The sequence below is a fragment of the Pongo pygmaeus genome, chromosome 4 (assembly GCF_028885625.2).
Source record: "Pongo pygmaeus isolate AG05252 chromosome 4, NHGRI_mPonPyg2-v2.0_pri, whole genome shotgun sequence".
Classification (NCBI taxonomy): domain Eukaryota; kingdom Metazoa; phylum Chordata; class Mammalia; order Primates; family Hominidae; genus Pongo; species Pongo pygmaeus.
The window spans coordinates 162,016,304-162,034,581 of NC_072377.2; the positions used below are offsets into that span (position 1 = coordinate 162,016,304).

At 43.6% G+C, this 18,278-nt stretch overlaps 1 protein-coding gene across 1 annotated transcript in view; it reads left to right on the top strand.

The window, feature by feature from the left end:
* The window catches only part of ITK (IL2 inducible T cell kinase), a 73,898-nt gene that overhangs the window by 22,354 nt on the left and 33,266 nt on the right, over positions 1-18,278 (top strand). The window contains exons 2-5 of the mRNA XM_054489513.1: positions 6,696-6,800; positions 8,865-8,946; positions 11,772-11,900; positions 15,451-15,491. Of these exons, the coding sequence (XP_054345488.1) occupies positions 6,696-6,800; positions 8,865-8,946; positions 11,772-11,900; positions 15,451-15,491 (357 nt within the window). The remainder of the gene's footprint in view (positions 1-6,695; positions 6,801-8,864; positions 8,947-11,771; positions 11,901-15,450; positions 15,492-18,278) is intronic.

Sequence of the window (18,278 nt, forward strand, 5' to 3'; positions counted from 1 at the left end):
CTGTGTTCCAACCTGACACCCTTTGTTTTGAGCTAATTAAGCTCCACTGAGGGCCAGCCACTGCTGGGCACTGGGTATATGGGAAGATGCCCTGGTCTCTGACCTTAGGGAGCTCAGGACGTAGTAGGTTCCAAAGACGAAAATGTCAGCAAATGGAGTTGTCATATCACGTGTCATGAGCCTGTTGTTTTTATTTCACTATGCATGCCCTAAAGAAAGAACCCAACAGAGGTCAAAACACGGCAACCTCAAGCTCATGCACCCTGTTTACCAGTAGCTGCAGACAGTTCTTGAAAAGGCAGCTCCGCTGTGCTCTACTATTTGTGAAAAACAGGTTAACCATTCCAAAGAACTGTGATTATGGGCAGGACCAGAGCATGCATTTCTAACAGTAAATGAGAAGATAGTTTGAGCCCAAAGGGCACATTTGCAGAGACTTTTGTGAGAAGACAAACCTCCTAATTTAGCATTAGACTACAAAAGCAAGTTCTAGACTGATACATAGAGCAGACACTCATTTTCCTTTATATATACCCTATAAAACTGCAGGGAAAAGACAAATATACTCCAAGTGATTAACCTTGGCTACGTCAGGGTTATGGGGAAGGGTGGGAAAATAACACACTACAAATATTTTCTTCACATGCCTCTGTAGTATTTTGTTTTGTTTGTTTGCTTGTTTGAAACAGTGTCCTGCTCTGTCACCCAGGCTGGGGTCGATGGCACCATCACTATCACAGCTCACTGCAGCCTGGAACATTTGGGCCCAAGCGATTCTCCCACTTCACCCTCCCAGGTAGCTGGGACTACAGGCGCACACCATGAGGCTTGGCTAATTTATATAATTTTTTACATTGTCTCACTATGTTGCCCAGGGTGCTCTTGAATTCTTGGGCTCAAACGACCTCCTACCTCAGCCTCTCAAAGATCTGGGATTGGCTGGGCATGTTGGCTCATGCCTGTAATCCCAGCACTTTGGGAGGCTGAGGCAGGCAGATTGCCAGAGCTCGGGAGTTCCAAGCCACCCTGGGCAACATGGTGAAACCCCATCTCTACTAAAATACAAAAAAATTGGGGGCCAGCGCGGTGACTCACACCTAGAATCCCAGCACTTTGGGAGGCTGAGGTGGGTGGATCACGAGGTCAGGAGATGGAGACCATCCTGGCTAACATGGTGAAACCCCCTCTCTACTAAAAATACAAAAAATTAACTGGGCATGGTGGCACGCACCTGTAGTTCCAGCTACTCAGGAGGCTGAGGCAGGAGAATCGCTTGAACCCAGGAGGTGGAGGTTGCGGTGAGCCGAGATCGCACCACTGCACTCCAGCCTGGGCGACAGAGCAAGACTCCATCTCAAAAAAAAAAAAGAGGAAGAAAAAAAGATCTGGGATTACAGGAATCAGCCACCATACTGAGCTGCTATAGTGTTTTTATTTGTAACAATAAACATAAATAGATTTTGTGCTTTCAGAAATGGATAAAGTTGTTTTTACTTAAAAAACTAAAAACCAAACACTACAAAGCTTTCCTGTATTTGATAGGGTCTGCTTCTCGCATCTTGAATTTTTTTATCTCAGTTCTGTTCTTCAGCTACTAAATCAAAGATCAGCTTCCGGGCTGAGGGCCCAAAAACAGGAAGTAAAGACTGAATTCACTTTGGGAGAATTTGATGATGTAATGGGTCCCTGGACACCAACCAAGCATGCTCATATATCACAAATCTCTTGCGATAGTTAAGGCTTCCTTAACTTCTTTAATTGGGAAGGTACCCTTTATTGAGGGCACCTGTTATAAGCCAGTTAATTTGTTTACATCATCCCATTTTATTCCCCAATCAACCCTCAAAAGGTAGATATTATCCCCACTTACCAGATGTAAAAACCAGGGTTCTGGGAAGTTTAATGAATTGCCCAAGGTCACAGAGCTCTTATGGTAAGAGGCAGAGACCTACTTTGAACATAGCTTTCCCAAACTTGTGCTCATTTCACCATCATTTGCTACCTCCTTAAAATAATAAGGTAGAATGGGGTTTGGGCCACAATCCTGAACACCATAATCCCAAATATTGAAATCCCAAACATAAAAATCCCCAAAAATATAATTCTGGAAAAAATAATTTTAGAAACTTTTTAAAAAGACATTTGTTTACATTTTAAAGTGGATTTATTTGAGAAACCATAAAAACCCTAGAAGAAAACCTAGGCATTACCATTCAGGACATAGGCATGGGCAAGGACTTCATGTCTAAAACACCAAAAGCAATGGCAACAAAAGCCAAAATTGACAAATGGGATCTAATTAAACTCAAGAGCTTCTGCACAGCAAAAGAAACTACCATCAGAGTGAACAGGCAACCTACAAAATGGGAGAAAATTTTCGCAACCTACTCATCTGACAAAGGGCTAACATCCAGAATCTACAATGAACTCCAACAAATTTACAAGAAAAAAACAAACAACCCCATCAAAAAGTGGGCGAAGGACATGAACAGACACTTCTCAAAAGAAGACATTTATGCAGCCAAAAATCACATGAAAAAATGCTCACCATCACTGGCCATCAGAGAAATGCAAATCAAAACCACAATGAGATACCATCTCACACCAGTTAGAATGGCAATCATTAAAAAGTCAGGAAACAACAGGTGCTGGAGAGGATGTGGAGAAATAGGAACACTTTTACACTGTTGGTGGGATTGTAAACTAGTTCAACCCTTGTGGAAGTCAGTGTGGCGATTCCTCAGGGATCTAGAACTGGAAATTCCATTCGACCCAGCCATCCCATTACTGGGTATATACCCAAAGGACTATAAATCATGCTGCTATAAAGACACATGCACACGTATGTTTATTGCCGCATTATTCACAATAGCAAAGACTTGGAACCAACCCAAATGTCCAACAATGATAGACTGGATTAAGAAAATGTGGCACATATACACCATGGAATACTATGCAGCCATAAAAAATGATGAGTTCATGTCCTTTGTAGGGACATGGATGAAATTGGAAATCATCATTCTCAGTAAACTATCGCAAGAACAAAAAAACAAACACCGCATATTCTCACTCATAGGTGGGAATTGAACAATGGGAACACATGGACACAGGAAGGGGAACATCACACTTCGGGGACTGTTGTGGGTTGGGGGGAGGGGGGAGGGATAGCATTGAGAGATATACCTAATGCTAGATGACAAGTTGGTGGGTTCAGCGCACCAGCATGGCACATGTATACATATGTAACTTACCTGCACATTGCGCACATGTACCATAAAACCTAAAGTATAATAATAATAATAATAATAATAATAAAAGAAAAAAAGAAAAAAAAAAAGAGAAACATATAAAGACATGACAAAACGCTTCATAGGCCACCTTGTGCAATAAAATAGGCAATAAAAATATACATTTTTTTGCAAACATAAACACCCAGGTATACTAAGGACAGTCACATGGATATAACAGTTTTGAGCAGACAAACTGTATTCCTAAAGAAATAGCTGGTATTCAAGAGGAATGCCTTCAGCTTTCGCCCATTCAGTATGATGTTGGCTGTAGTTGTCATCGATGGCTCTTATTATTTTGAGGTATGTTCCTTTAATATCTAGTTTACTGATAGTTTTTAACATGAAGGGATGTTGAATTTTATTGAAAGCCTTTTCTGCATCTATTGAGATAATCGTGATTTTTGCCTTTAGTTCTATTTATGTGATGAATTACATTTATTGATTTGCATATGTTGAACCAACCTTGCATCCCTAAAGCCTACTTGATCATGTAAAAAAGGATTAGCCTTTTTTTTTTTTTTTTGAGTCAGTCTTGCTCTGTCACCTATGCTGGAGTGCAGTGTCATGATCTTGGCTCACTGCAACTTCTGTCCACCTCAGCCTCCCGAGAAGCTGGAACTACAGGTATGCACCAGCATATCCAGTTAATTTTTGTAATTTTTTTGTAGAAACATTTCACCATGTTTCCCAGGCTGGTCTTGAACTCCTGGGCTCAAGTGATCTACCCTCCTCAGCCTCCCAAAGTGCTGGGATTACAGGCATGAGCCACCGTGCCTGGCTAGATTAGCTTTTTGATGTGCTGCTGGATTTGGTTTGCAAGTATTTTGTTGAGAATTTTTGCTTCGATGTTCATCAATATTGGCCTGAAGTTTTCTTTTTTGTTGTATCTCTGCCAGGTTTTGGTATCAGGATGATGCTGGCCTTATAGAATAAGTTGTGGGGGAGATGCTCCTCCTCAATTTCTTGGAATGGTTTCAGTAGGAATTATATTGGCTCTTGTTTGTACATCTGGTAGAATTCGGCTGTGAAGCCATCTGGTCCCGGGCTTTTTTGGGTGGTAGGCTATTTATTACTGATTTAGTTTTGGAGCTTGTTATGGATCTGTTCAGGGAATTAATTTCTTCCTGGTTCAGTCTTGGGAGGGTGTATGTTGTCCAGGAATGGATCCATTTCTTCTAGGTTTTCTAATATGTGTGCATAGAGGTGTTCATAGTAGTCTCTGATTATTTGTATTTCTGTGGGGTCAGTGGTAACATCCCCTTTGTCATTTCTAGTTGTGTTTAATTGGATCTTCCTTCTTTTATTCTTTATGAGTATAGCTAGTGGCCTATCTATCCTATTAATCTTTTCAGAAAACCAACTCCTGGATTCATTGATCTTTTGAATGATTTTTCGTGTCTCAATCTCCTTTGGTTCAGCTCTGATTTTGGTTATTTCTTTTCCTGTATCTTAATTATGGAGGTTATTACACAACTGTATATGTTTGTCAAAACTCACTGAAATGTACATTGGTAAATTTTATCATATGTAAAATATACTTTAATAAAGCTGATTTTTAAAACAAAAAACTAATATGCAATGTATTTCACCTTTAATTTTTTTTTAAAAAGAAAGAGCTTATATAACCATGGTCATCTGAAATACTATGATAGACAACCTAAGTCTTTTAATGAGATTGATCAAAAACAGCAGAAGAAAAGTCTGTCCCAACTCTCAGAGACAGATTAATTTGCCTTCAGTATTTGTTTTCTTTGGGTCCCTGGCTGATTCAATGGTGTCCACCAACACTGAGGGCAGATCTCCCCCACCTTGTCCATTCTGATACACATACTAATCTAATCTACTCTGGAAACACCCTCACAGACACACCCAAAATAATGCTTTATCATGTGTCTAGATAGGTCTCTTTTTTTTTTTTTTTTTTTTGAGTCTTGCTCTATCGCCCAGGCTGGAGTGCAGTGGCGCAATCTCCACTCACTGCAAGCTCCGCCTCCCGGGTTCATGCCATTCTCCTGCCTTAGCCTCCAGAGTAGCTGGGATTATAGGCGCCCACCACCACACCTGGCTAATTTTTGTATTTTTAGTAGAGGTGGGGTTTCACCATGTTGGCCAGGCTGGTCTCGAACTCCTGATCTCAGGTGATCTTCCCATGTCAGCCTCCCAAAGTGCTAGGATTACAGGCATGAGCCACCATGTCCAGCCTTAGATACTCCTTAATCCAGTCAATTTGACACCTAAAATTAAGTCTACAAGTCCACCCCTTGTCGATTTGGCACCCATACACATCTTAAACCACACATAATTTCCAAATGAAGACAATAATAAAGTAATAGTTCTGCCTAATATGATGCAACTAACATAATGAGGCTATCCTACATACAACAGAAAATTCACTAATCATGATTTTTGAGATTTTAGATGTTAGGAACTTAGACTTTAGGGATTTTTATCATTCAGGATTTCAGCATTCGGGACTATGACATTCAGAATCATGTCTTTTCAGATTGATTGGTAGTGGGTATAATGACATATTTTGCAACTGGTTCCATAGCTGAATTAAAGTCTATTCTCAATGGCAGCTCAATTCTAGGCACCTGTGAAAGGCTTCTTCCATCCAAAAGCACTTTCCTAACTATCTTTCCTTGGAGCCTGATAGACCACCAATGGAATTTGTTCCATTGGCTAAGGCATCAAATCCCCTGAGATCCATTCTCCAGGCACAAGGATCCTTAGAAATAGGTAACACGTAACATCATTATAAATCACAAATACCATAATGTGAATTAGTTATCAGGGAAATACAGCTAGCAAGTTTCCAAGGATATGAGACACAGGCCCAGTAATATTTGATGGGGAGGTTGGGGAGGACGTGGAGAAGGGATAGTTGTAGAGCAGAGTCAGGAATGTCCTTTGGGAGTGTCACCGTGGGACTGCAGATAATTAAAGGACATGGAGAAGCCAGAGGCAGAAAAAAAAAGGTGCCACTAAGGGTATGCACCACAATCCAGGTCAGGCCCAAGCTCAGTTACTAGGCTAATATGGTCATGGATAGACACATAGAAGAGATAATTGTCATACGTGTGTCCATGGATTTCTCTACACATCTCAGCTACAAGTTCTGCCAATGCTGCCATTTGTCACAAGGGCAGTGGGGTACATGACCCAGTGTCTCACTGAGTGGAAACCTGTCACCAAGAAGACTCTAAAGGCATGTTTCCCCAGAAGTCTGCTCAGAGTGTTTATCCCACACTTAGGGCCAGGAGGCAGTCTTGGATATTTGGTTTGGAGGGTTGAAATTGGTTTAAAAAGCCAATGGATCTTATCTAGTAGTAGATTTCTGGAGCAATCTGGACAAAAATATTGTCTTCTTTCTTACATGAATGGGATGTGCTTGTCTCCCCACAGAAGAAGCGCACGCTGAAGGGGTCCATTGAGCTCTCCCGAATCAAATGTGTTGAGATTGTGAAAAGTGACATCAGCATCCCATGCCACTATAAATACCCATTTCAGGTAAGTCCATCAGGTGAGTAGTTCCCCATTCCCTGGACCGTGGTTAAAATCCTCAGTCACAGCCGGGCGCAGTGGTTCACACCCATAATCCCAGCACTTAGGGAGGCTGAGCAGGCGAATCACGAGGTCAGGAGTTCGAGACCAGCCTGGCCAACATGAAACCCCATCTCTACTAAAAATACAAAAAATTAGCTGGGCATACTGGTGGGCGCCTGTTATCCCAGCTACTCGGGAGGCTGAGACAGGAGAATCGTTTGAACCCGGGAGGCAGAGGTTTCAGTGAGCCAAGATCATGCCATTCACTCCAGCCCGGGCAACAGAGTGAGACTCTATCAAAAAAAAAAAAAAAAAAAAATCCTCAGTCACTGTGAGAGAGGGTGGACACGGATGACTCTCTGCCTCTCTGCTCCAAGGTTAGGACTTAGACAAATCCCATGAGGAAACGTATGTGTTCCTTCCATCAGTGACATTTATTTGTTAATTCTTTCACTTATTGAACAAAAATTAAGCACAAAATCTTGAAAAGGTGGTTATTCCTTATACCCCTTTCCCTCATGTCTTCTCTTCCTCAAGGAAAGTCCTAATTAGTGAAGGAAGAAATAAAGCTGCTATCAGGGGCCCCAAACCTAACGTGCTTTAAGTGCAGTTTACTCATGATTTGAGGCAACATATTGCAATTGCTGGGTATGAATTGCTTGGAGATTCTGAGGCAAAAAGATTCAGATTTTATAATCTGAGGACTATCTGGAATTGCACTGTCTAGTGCAGTAGCCACTAGCCACACATGGATGTTCACATTTAAATGTATTAAATGATATTAAAAATTCAGCTTCTTAGTCACACTGGGCACATTTCACATGTTCAATAGCAGGACATGGCTGGCAGCTACTGTACTGAAACAGCACTGGTTATAGAATGCTCCTATCACTGCAGAAATTTTTTGTTTTGTTTTGTTTTGTTTTGTTTTGGAGACAGAGTCTCACTCTGTCACCCAGGCTGGAGTGCAGTGGTGCAATCCTGGCTCACTGCAACCTCCGCCTCCCAGGTTCAAGTGATTCTCCTGCCTCAGCCTCCTGAGTAGCTGGGACTACGGGTGCGTGCCACCACACCCGGCAAATTTTTGTATTTTTAGTACAGACGGGGTTTCACAATGTTGGTCAGACTAGTCTCAAACTCCTGACCTCGTGATCAACCCACCTCAGCCTCCCAAAGTTCTACTGAACAGAGCTGGTGGAGGGTATCTTTAAAGTCCTTATCTTATATATGAAACTTGGCACTTCTGACTTCAAAGGCATGGATATCTCCTTGCACATCCCAGGGTACCATTCTTGCTTGCCAACCTGAGGGATGAATATATTTTTAACATGGCATAGAAAAGAACTTTTTTTCTACTAGACAAGTGACCCTCATGAGTTGGAATTTTGAGGACTGAAAATAAAAGGAATAGCATGTATTTTTCAGTTGTTCAAAATCCCAATGATAATGAGTGCCTAAAAAAGAGGTGAAATATAAAGAAGACTGCAGTTTAGTTAACAGTATTGTACCAATGACAATCTCTTGGTTTTGAAAGATGTGTTGTGGTTATGTAAGATGTCATCAGTGAAGAAAAGTAGGTGAAAAGTACACAGGAACTCTGTACTATTTCTGGAACTTCTTGTGAGTCTTAAACTATTTCAAAATAAGAAGTTTTCAAAACTCTCATTGCACATTTGTCATATAATATCTTTCTCTTCCATGTGCCAGAAATATTTTTTTAATCACTAAAAACTTAAGATGAGAAATAAATGTGCTTTCTAGTCAAGAGGAGAACTTTCTCCTGTTGTCTTAGTTTAGCGATTGCTCTCTTGGGGCATGGAATCTGAGACGAGCAGCTGAAACTGCTTACCCTGTGTTTTTGTAGCACCCAAACATCTGGATTAAAAGGATACTGGCCCCCTAATTACCAAAATGTTTGCCTATATGACAATAAACACCCAAGACCCCACTCTCGGCTCAGTAGGTCTGCTGTCAGTCAACTATCTCCATGCACGCTGCTCACCTTGAACTCTGTGTGTGTGTCTCCAGGTGGTGCATGACAACTACCTCCTATATGTGTTTGCTCCAGATCGTGAGAGCCGGCAGCGCTGGGTGCTGGCCCTTAAAGAAGGTAATTAAACTCCTTTGCCATTGAATCACTGACACTCTTGATCCTATAGTAGGGTTGGGTTCCACAATAGAATAGAGTGTGGTGTGAGAGCAGCTGATGGCTGATTTCTCTTTTGGGGTTGGTGGAAGTTCCCAAGTTTTCATCCTGGGCCCAGAAGGCAATAACTGGTATCATTCAGGGATTGACCAAATCCAGCCTGCTGTCTGTTCTTGTCAGGCTCTGAGCAATATTTGTATATAACTCATTTCAAATAGTTAAATGAGTACCTACATAAGACGCTTGATTTTGTCTCATGGTCAGTAAAACCTAAAATATTTATTGTCTGGCCTTTTAAGAACAAGTTTGCCAACTCCTCGTATAGTATGAAGAAGCAGAGCATAGGCCTCACGTGAGATGACCTGGGTTTAAATCCCAGTCTGTCACTTGCTGTGTACACTTGGGCAAGTTCCTTAATTGCCTGTGCTTCAGTTTCCCATCTGTTTAAAAGGAAGAAAAGGAAGGGATAACAGCACCTGCCTTTGGAGCTGATGTGGGCAAAGTCCTAGAAACTAGGTTGGCCCATAGACAGCACGCAATAAATATCAGCTAGCTTTCAAGCTTTTCAGACCATTGGTAAGGGTATTTCTTAAGCTTTACCTTCCTGATGGCACAGTTAGAGGCAGCAGTGTTTAAGCACATGGGATGTGGAGCCAGGCATGAAGGTGAAAATCCCAGCTCTGCCAATGATTAGCATGTGACCCTGGGTAAGTTCCTTGACCTTCGTGTGTCTCTATAAATTTTGACTAAAAACAGTCATGGAGCTGTTGTGAGAATTGAATGATTGAGGACTTAGAACAATACCCATCCCAAAGAAAGCCCTGGATCAATGTTACCACTATTGTTCTTTAGCCTGAAGCACTGGATGCGTCAGAAGATCTGGGTTCAAATACTAATCTGCCTCTACGAAGCTATGAGGACTAAGGATAAGCAAACTATCTGTTATCTCTGGAGCTGCAATTCCTCTATCTGAAAAAAATGAGAATAGAAATACAAGTTGTATCTTATCCCAAGGTTGTTGTGAGCCTTAAATGGGTTATGAGCAGACAAGTGCTGGGTAAATGGGGAAGTGCTCTCCGTTCTTACAGTCTTGGGACATAGAGCAAACACAAAAGTAAGAAGTAATCAAAATGGGCTGGGCGCAGTGGCTGACACCTGTAATCCCAGCACTTCGGGCAGCCAAGGTGGGAGGATCACTTGAGCTCAGGAGTTCAAGGCTACAGTGAGCCATGCTCATGCCACTGCGCTTCAGCCTGGGCAACATAGTGAGATCTCATCTCTACTCAAAGTAAAAACATTAGCCAGGCATGGTGGCACATGCCTGTGCTCCCAGCTACCCGGGAAGCTGAGGTGGGAGAATCACCTGAGCCTGGGAGGTCAAGGCTGCAGTGAGCCAAGTGAGCCAAGCCTGGGTAACAGAGCAAGACCCTGTTCTTACCCCACCAAAAAAAAAAGAAGAAAGAAAAGGAATCAAAAGGGCCCCAGCTATGGTCATTGGCCATTTGCCTTCTGTGAAGGGATTTTATACACAGGATGTTAAAACTGGAAGGAACATTAGAGATTAGCTATCTAGTTCTGTGGTTGGTTCGTTTATTTATTTATTCATTGAGACAGTGTATTAGTCCATTTTCACACTGCTATAAAGATATGCCCGAGAGTGGGTAATGTATAATGAAAAGAGGTTTAATTGACTCACAGTTCCGTATGGCTGGGTAGCCTCAGGAAACTTACAATTATGGTGGAAGGTGAAGGGGAGGCAGTCACCTTATTCACAAGGTGGCAGGAGAGAGAATGACAGAAGGAGGAACTTGCCAAATACTTATAAAAACATCAGGTCTCATGAGAACTCACTTATTATTACAAGAACAGCATGGGGGAAAATATCCCTGTGATCCAATTACCACCACCTTGTCTCTCCCTCAACATGCAGGAATCATGGAGATTACAATTCAAGATGAGATTTGGGTGGGGACACAGAGCCCAACTATATCAGACAGGGTCTCACTCTGTTACCCAGGCTGGAGTGCAGTGGCACAAGCATGGCTCACTGCAGCCTCGACCTATTGGGCTCAAGTGATCCTCCCACTTCAGCCTCCTGAGTAGCTGGGACTACAGGTGCATGACACCGTCCCCAGCTAACTTTTTTCTTTTTTTTTTTTGTGGTAGAAAAGGGGTCTCACTATGTTGCCTAGGCTAATCTCGAACTCCTGGACTCAAGTGATCCTCTTGCCTTGGCCTCCTAAAGTACTGGGATTACAAGCATGAGCCACTACACCCAACCCTGTTCTGTGCCTTATATATGTATTTGTTTCAGTAGCAGAGCACCCATTTTTTCGAACCAAAATCTTACTTCAAAGCCACAAACCTAAAAGGGAGAAAACCAAAGTTGTTGTGGTTAAAGGTAGGAGAGGTGGAGGGGTGGTAATTCCACCTTCTCAACCTTCTCATTACCCTTAAGTCACCTTTGTAGAGCCCAGCGTTTAACAATCTCATTTCATAGAGGGGGAAACTGAGGCTCAGATAAGGGTTTGCCCAACTTAAGAACACATAACTAATGCAAGGCAGAGCGAGACACAAGCCTAGATGTGCTGATGCCTAAATGTAACATGAACTACCCCAGTAAATAGCACAGTGCATTTATGCGCTAAGGTCAACCCATGCTTCTGAGTGTCTGGGCAATACTCATTCAGGCTCACTCAGCCAGGTCTAATCTCAAGGTGTTATAAAATTGGTAGCCCTTGATAGACTGACCTGGAAATAACTCTTCTGTTGGCGCCAACCTATTTCAGAAACGAGGAATAATAACAGTTTGGTGCCTAAATATCATCCTAATTTCTGGATGGATGGGAAGTGGAGGTGCTGTTCTCAGCTGGAGAAGCTTGCAGCAGGCTGTGCCCAATATGATCCAACCAAGAATGGTAAGAGACTGGGAATTCCCTCTACTTTTTGTGAAATGACCATAAAAAGGTGAAAGCTTTTGGCCTTCAATCATTGAGGGTGTCAGGAACAGAATGCAAAATTCTACATTTTCAGAATTTTCCAAGGGGAATCATCTGTCTTTCCTACCAGCCTGTTGGTGCTTCCATCTCAAAGCTGATGTCTTTACAGCTCCTAACCACTTGAAGTATGCTCTTTGGACCAGCAGCATCAACATCTCCTAGGAGCTAGTTAGAAATGCAAATGGTCTGACCCACTCATGACCTACTAGATCAGGGTTTTCATTTTAACAAGATCCCAGGAGACTTATGTGCACAGTACAGTTTGAGGAGCCCTGCTATAACCTGCATTTGAATGGCGTGGTCTATTTAAATCTTAATTACAGAGGCAGCCTTAAGAGATATAAAATATTTATGTCTTTCAGTGACATCATGTCACACATAAATTTAATTACTCAAATTCAACTCTATACCCTTAAAGGTGAGAGGAATTTTTTTTTTCTTTTACATTTTACTCTGTGATTTCTCCTTGCCTCCTCTTCAAACTTGCCCTTGACCTCCACAGTCTCAGAGAGGAGAAGGCCACAGTCTAAATGCAAAGTTAAAACAAAAAAAGCTGTTTTTTTGCCTTTGACATTAAAGGCTCAGGTCCAGGGGATTGGGCTGCAACTGGATTTTATTGATGACTTTGGAACCTTAACCTCTAGTCGAGTACAACTCCACTTGAATGCATTTCACATTCGTTATGCTCTTGTTCCTCTTAACCATCTGGGGTACATGATGTGATGTTAAGGGAATGGGCTGCCTTGAGCAATTCAGTATGCTCCGGGTCACACCACTGGAAGTGCTCTGCAAATCCATTGTTGAATAGGAATGATGGCCCATGTGGATTGTTTTCCTTCCATTTTCCTCTCTTCTCAACCTCTTTTGCCATAGTTTCCCTTTCTCATTTATCATTTCCTTTTGTGCACTAAAACTTAATACTGAAAATTGGCAACCCAAGGCGGATGTAACACATGGGTAGGTTTTCTGTGGCTTCCTGATTCATAGGCCCTCTCATTGCCACTTTAAAAACCACCACTTTTCACCCTGCACCTTGGGGAAAAAAGCCCTTCGACATAATCGATCCCTGGGCCCAGAAGAACAACACTTAACAAGTTTTAGAAATTGGTAAATAGTCAAGTGATCCTCCACATTAGTCCTGTTTAGCATATTCATGCGGGCCAATATTTAGTAAAAAAGAAATGGAAAGTTTTCTATGGATAGGATCCACCATAATAACAGAACGGTATGGGCTTACCTCAGTGAGTGAAAGCCCTTTCCAAAGTCAGTGATCTGGTCTCCAAATTTCTGCCAATGCCTTGCTGTGGGCCCTCAGATGAGTCACTTGGCCATCAAGGGCCCCAATGTCCTCATCTCAAAAATGGCAGGGAGTTCTGAGGGGCTTAGGATGAAATAATATCTAAGCCCTTTTCCAATTCTGAAATTCTTTGACTTGGTATTTCCATTTTGTAGTTTTCACCATGCATGCTGCAGCTATTCCTCTTTGGGGCGCACAGTATTTCCCTCCTCCAAGTGATACACATGTGACTGAGGTGCTAGGAACATCTGAATGACTCACCAGAACTCCAGTGCGGGAAGACTGGTCATGTCGAGCTGTTCCCCATGTGAAACCAGGGCCTGAGCACTCTTGGGGTCCTGCTGTGGGTGTCATGCAGTCACTGTGCTAATGGTTTTGCTTTTGCATTGCAACCCATTGCCATCTCCCTCTCTGAGTATCTCCTCACTCTACCGTCTTCTGATTTGGTTAAATAACTTCATCGATCTGAGTTTTACACAGTTGAGAGCAGAGTTTTCAAGAAGCACACGGCACTGTGAACACAGCTCATGGTCATCTCCCTGGGTGAAGGCTCACAGGATTCCTGGTGCCGAGTACATTGCCAGTGCAGGTCTATGAGCACTGGGCTTTGGATAATCCCTCTGAGCCTCTAAGAGCATTTCCTCACCTGCAATATGGGGATAATGATAATAGGTAGCTACGTGTAAGGCTGGGAGATTCAGTAGTGTTGTGGAAAGCAGCACAACTGCCAACATTTACAGAGTTCTTGATAAATGGTAATTGTGTCTACTTGTCTTCCTTATTGGTGGATGAAAGAATCTGAGGCTGAGATATAGCCTCAGAACTTGTGTGTGTCTGGGAAGCAGCAGAAGCGGTTGAGTAAAAACAGACCCAGCCACACCCAACCCATAGTAACACCCATTTCTGCAACCAGAGCCGGCCCTGATCTCCCCACTGTAAGGAGGGAAAGGAAGGAAGGGAAAAGCAAGGCCAGAGGACGAAGAAAGAGAGACCAGTCATAGAATGTCCAGGGCTGGAAGTGGTCAAGGCTCACAGCTAGTATTGGTGAAGCCAGAGTTAGAACACCAGTCTCCCGGCTCCAAGTTGAGTTCTAAATAGGAACCATACTTCCTATTATAGGGGTTTTCCTTCTTCTGTGGTCATTGTATACCCAGGTCACTACCCCAGCCTACTCTTTCTTGCCAAGTCTGCATGGGGCTGGGCTCCAGTGTCAATGTGTGACTCTCCTCTACCATATCCCTGATGTGGGCTGTCCAGCTTCAAGTCAACCTCATACAGAAATGAGGAACTCATCGCCTACCTGTGCAGCCCGTTCTCTTCTCATCTCTCATTATTAAGGACGTCTTTGTATTAGCCTGAAGTCTGTGCAGTGCCTCCCGTACCACAGAGAACCCCAGACACAGCCACACACCTTTGATTCATTGAGTCCAGGAATGGCCTTTGCAGAGCTACAAAGGAGAAATAGTGAGAGACGCATATGAAGAGATGAGAGGAAGGAGAGAGAGAAAGAGAGAGGAGAAGAGAATAGAAAGGAGGAAAGAGGGAAGAGAGAGGAGAGCTAAACAGAGGGAGACATGGAAACAGAGATAAGCAGAAAGACAAAGACACAGAGATGCTGGGGTTGGTATAGTTTGAAAGAGGCAGAAAGAACACATATTCAGATGCCTTAAGGCAACTAAAAGTGGATTCCAGCCCACTCAAAAAGCAGCACAATGACCTCCCACCTCAGCCACCCCCTCCTCAAGCCCACAACTGCGTCAGGAAGCTAGTGAGTCACTGTCCCCCTGAGTCACCAATTCCCACTCCTGAGCTTAGCAGGTGGCAGAAACATTCCCGGAAGTCTCTATGCCTACAGGGAAGGGTGCAAGTCTAACCCCACTGGCAGGCTTTTCCTGGGAATACAGAGAGAGAGGGCCCCCGAATATGGACTTCTGGAAGCTTCTGGTGTGTACTAGAAAAGGGAATCAGAAACCAGCAGGCCCAAGGAGATAAAAGACAGCTTCTGACAAGGCCAAGTCAGGTTTCACTGTGTCTTATTGCTCCTTCTGTCCCCCTTTCTTCTGTTGTTTTCCCTGGGCCCTTTTTCTCAGAAAAGCCCCCTGGCTGCTCACTTCCGGTTGGGTCCATTAGTTTTCATGCTCATTTTTTCTTTTCCTGTTTTTCTCTTTTCAGCTTCAAAGAAGCCTCTTCCTCCTACTCCTGAAGACAACAGGGTGAGTGACAGCGCTAGCTCTGGGTGCAGGTGGGCCCACAGGCTACCTGATTGGCATGTTCCTATTTGCATGTCCCCCTCTCCCCATATTTTTCAAACCCTGGATGCATGCAGCAGGCTGTCATGATTCAGCAGAACTCAACACATTGGGTATTTTTGGGCTTGAACTGTCTTGGGGGCCTGTCCACTTAAAGGACCATTCAGCTGCTAAATCTCCATCTCACTTTATTTATTCAACAAATACTGATATCAAATTGGGTGGCCATTCACCTGACCACTTTGGAGTATAGTAGCAGCTCACTCTATATAAAAGTGTGTCTGTCATGGTGGCTCACGCCTGTAATCCCAGCACTTTGGGAGGCCAAAGTGGGAGGATCGCTTGAGCCCAGGAGTTCGAGACCAGCCTGGACAACAAAGTGAGACCCCCATCTCTAGAAAAAAATTTTAAAAATTAGCTGGTGTGGTGGTGCATGCCTGTAGTCGCAGCTACTCAGCAAGCTGAGGTGGGAGGATCACTTGCTCCCAGGAGGTCGAGACTACAGTGAGCCATCACTGTGTGCCACTGCACTTCAACCCGGGTGACAGAGCAAGACCCCGTCTCCAGAAAAAAAAAAAACACAAGGTGCACATTTACTCTTTGCAAGCATTTTGGAGACATACATTTGTTGATATTTTATATATTTCAAAGCACTTCTACCCCTTTATTATCTATTTTAAAACTTACTATCCGTTCTATCCACTTCAGAGGGTTTTAGTTTTATTCTCATTGTAAATCTTGGGAAATCAAATCCCAAGAGAGGTCTTGAGGCTTTTCCAAGGCCATTCGGCAACTTAGTAGGATGCAAGGTTTCTGGCGTGGTGGTCTTTAACTCGAGTGGTGGTTCTCAAAGTATAGTTCAGGGACCAGAAGCATCTGCATCACCTGGGAGCATGTTAGAAATACAAATTCTTAGGCCCCACCCCCAGACCTGCTTGTCCAAAACGCTGGAGGAGGGACCCAGGAATCTGCATTTTAATAAGCCTCCTCACTGATCTATAATATACTGACTTATAAGTCTTAGATGGCATAGTACCTACTCTAGGGCAGCTTATTTTGTCAAGGAGATGAAAAAAAAAGATGGGGGAAAGGATCATGACCTTTAGGTAGGGGATATGACCCTGACCTTATGATAATATTAACACCAATATCCACTTTTTTTTTTTTTTTGAGATAGAGTCTTGCTCTTGTTACCCAGGCTGGAGTGCAATGGCACAATCTTGGCTCACTGCAACCTCCGCCTCCCAGGTTCAGGCGATTCTCCTGCCTCAGCTTCCCGAGTAGCTGGGATTACAGGCGCTCACCATCATGCCCGGCTAATTTTTGTATTTTTAATAGAGACAGACTTTTACCATGTTAGCCAGGCAGGTCTTGAACTCCTGACCTCAGGCGATCAACCCACTTCAACCTCCCAAAGTGCTGGAATTACAGGCATGAGCCACTGTGCCCGACCAATATCCACATTTGAGTACTCGCTCTTCATTCCAGAACAAGTTCTTTAACAAGAGCTTACAGATTCCGTTTCCTCATGCTTCTTCCTGAAGAATGAGCTCTGCCTTTTTTCCCTTCAGCCAAAATGGTGACATTTCAAAACTGGCAGCGTCCCCATAAAGGAAGCTCTAAATCCTCAAAGCCCCAGCCTGGTGTTTAGATCTGTCATCAGCCTACTCCCTCACAACAGGAAAGAAATGTACTGAAACTGTAGCAGAGAATGAGCTCTCTCTCCTTTTCTTTCACTGACCTTCTGCAGACTATTTCACCATCCCCTTTGAAGGCCTGGTTCGGAACCCTACTGCCCTCCCTTGCAGACGGTTCCCTCAACAGTCCCGCCTTAACCCACACCTCCCATCTTAAGTGAGGCTGCTTTTGTGTCTTTGTTTTTGGTATCAATGAAGGTGAAAGCCAGAAAACACTGCTGGTCCTTCTCTCCCTACACTCTGCCATTTGGCTTTTCAGCCTTCTTGGAGGAGCATCGTGGATACTGTTTTGAGTGTTCTGACCGCAAAGGTTTTGGAATCATTGTTCTAGTTTCAACCGCATGTCTAAATCCAATGCAACGGTTCTCTTGTCTGAGCCACTTGAAGTCATTTCTCTCTTCACCTTCTTGTTCTGCTGCCTGAGTGGTAATGACATCCCAGGTTGTCATACAGAGAAACTGTTTTTAATCCAGTCTGAGCCAACAGGTCTCATGCTCTATGTGAGAAACACTGTGAGCAGGGCCAGTCCTCCAGCGTCGGGGGAGGCTATTTTGCTTCAAGATGGAGAATATCCGTGGTCAGAGTGAAGGACAATCCTAGGCCTCTTTTGCCTATGGATACAAACAAGGTCATATGTCATATTGAAGTCCAAATTCCGATTCCTCTTGGCCCCCTGCATCCATGGGAACTCAACTCTTCCTCTTACAGTCCCTCCCAGTCAACCCAGGGCTTACTGAGGGGCCACTAGAATGTATCTGCATGTGTCCTTTCTTGCTGGCTGCCTACTAAGGCACCCTATCCCTGCCACTGCTACCTGGGCTCTCTGTGAGGGCCCCCTCAACCCCATGGAGCTCTTCCCACCTAGGGCCAGCAGAGGTCCTGGGGGGTCAGGTTGTGCTGAGGCCTGCAGCAGAGTGGCCAGGAGGCAGGATCCTCATTCCTTTCATGCCTCACCACATCATGGAGGCTCCCAAACAACCCTTCCTGAGCCCACAGACTCAGTTTCTCCAAATTCCATCCCTTGATTTTTTCACTCAAATCTAATGGTTCCCAA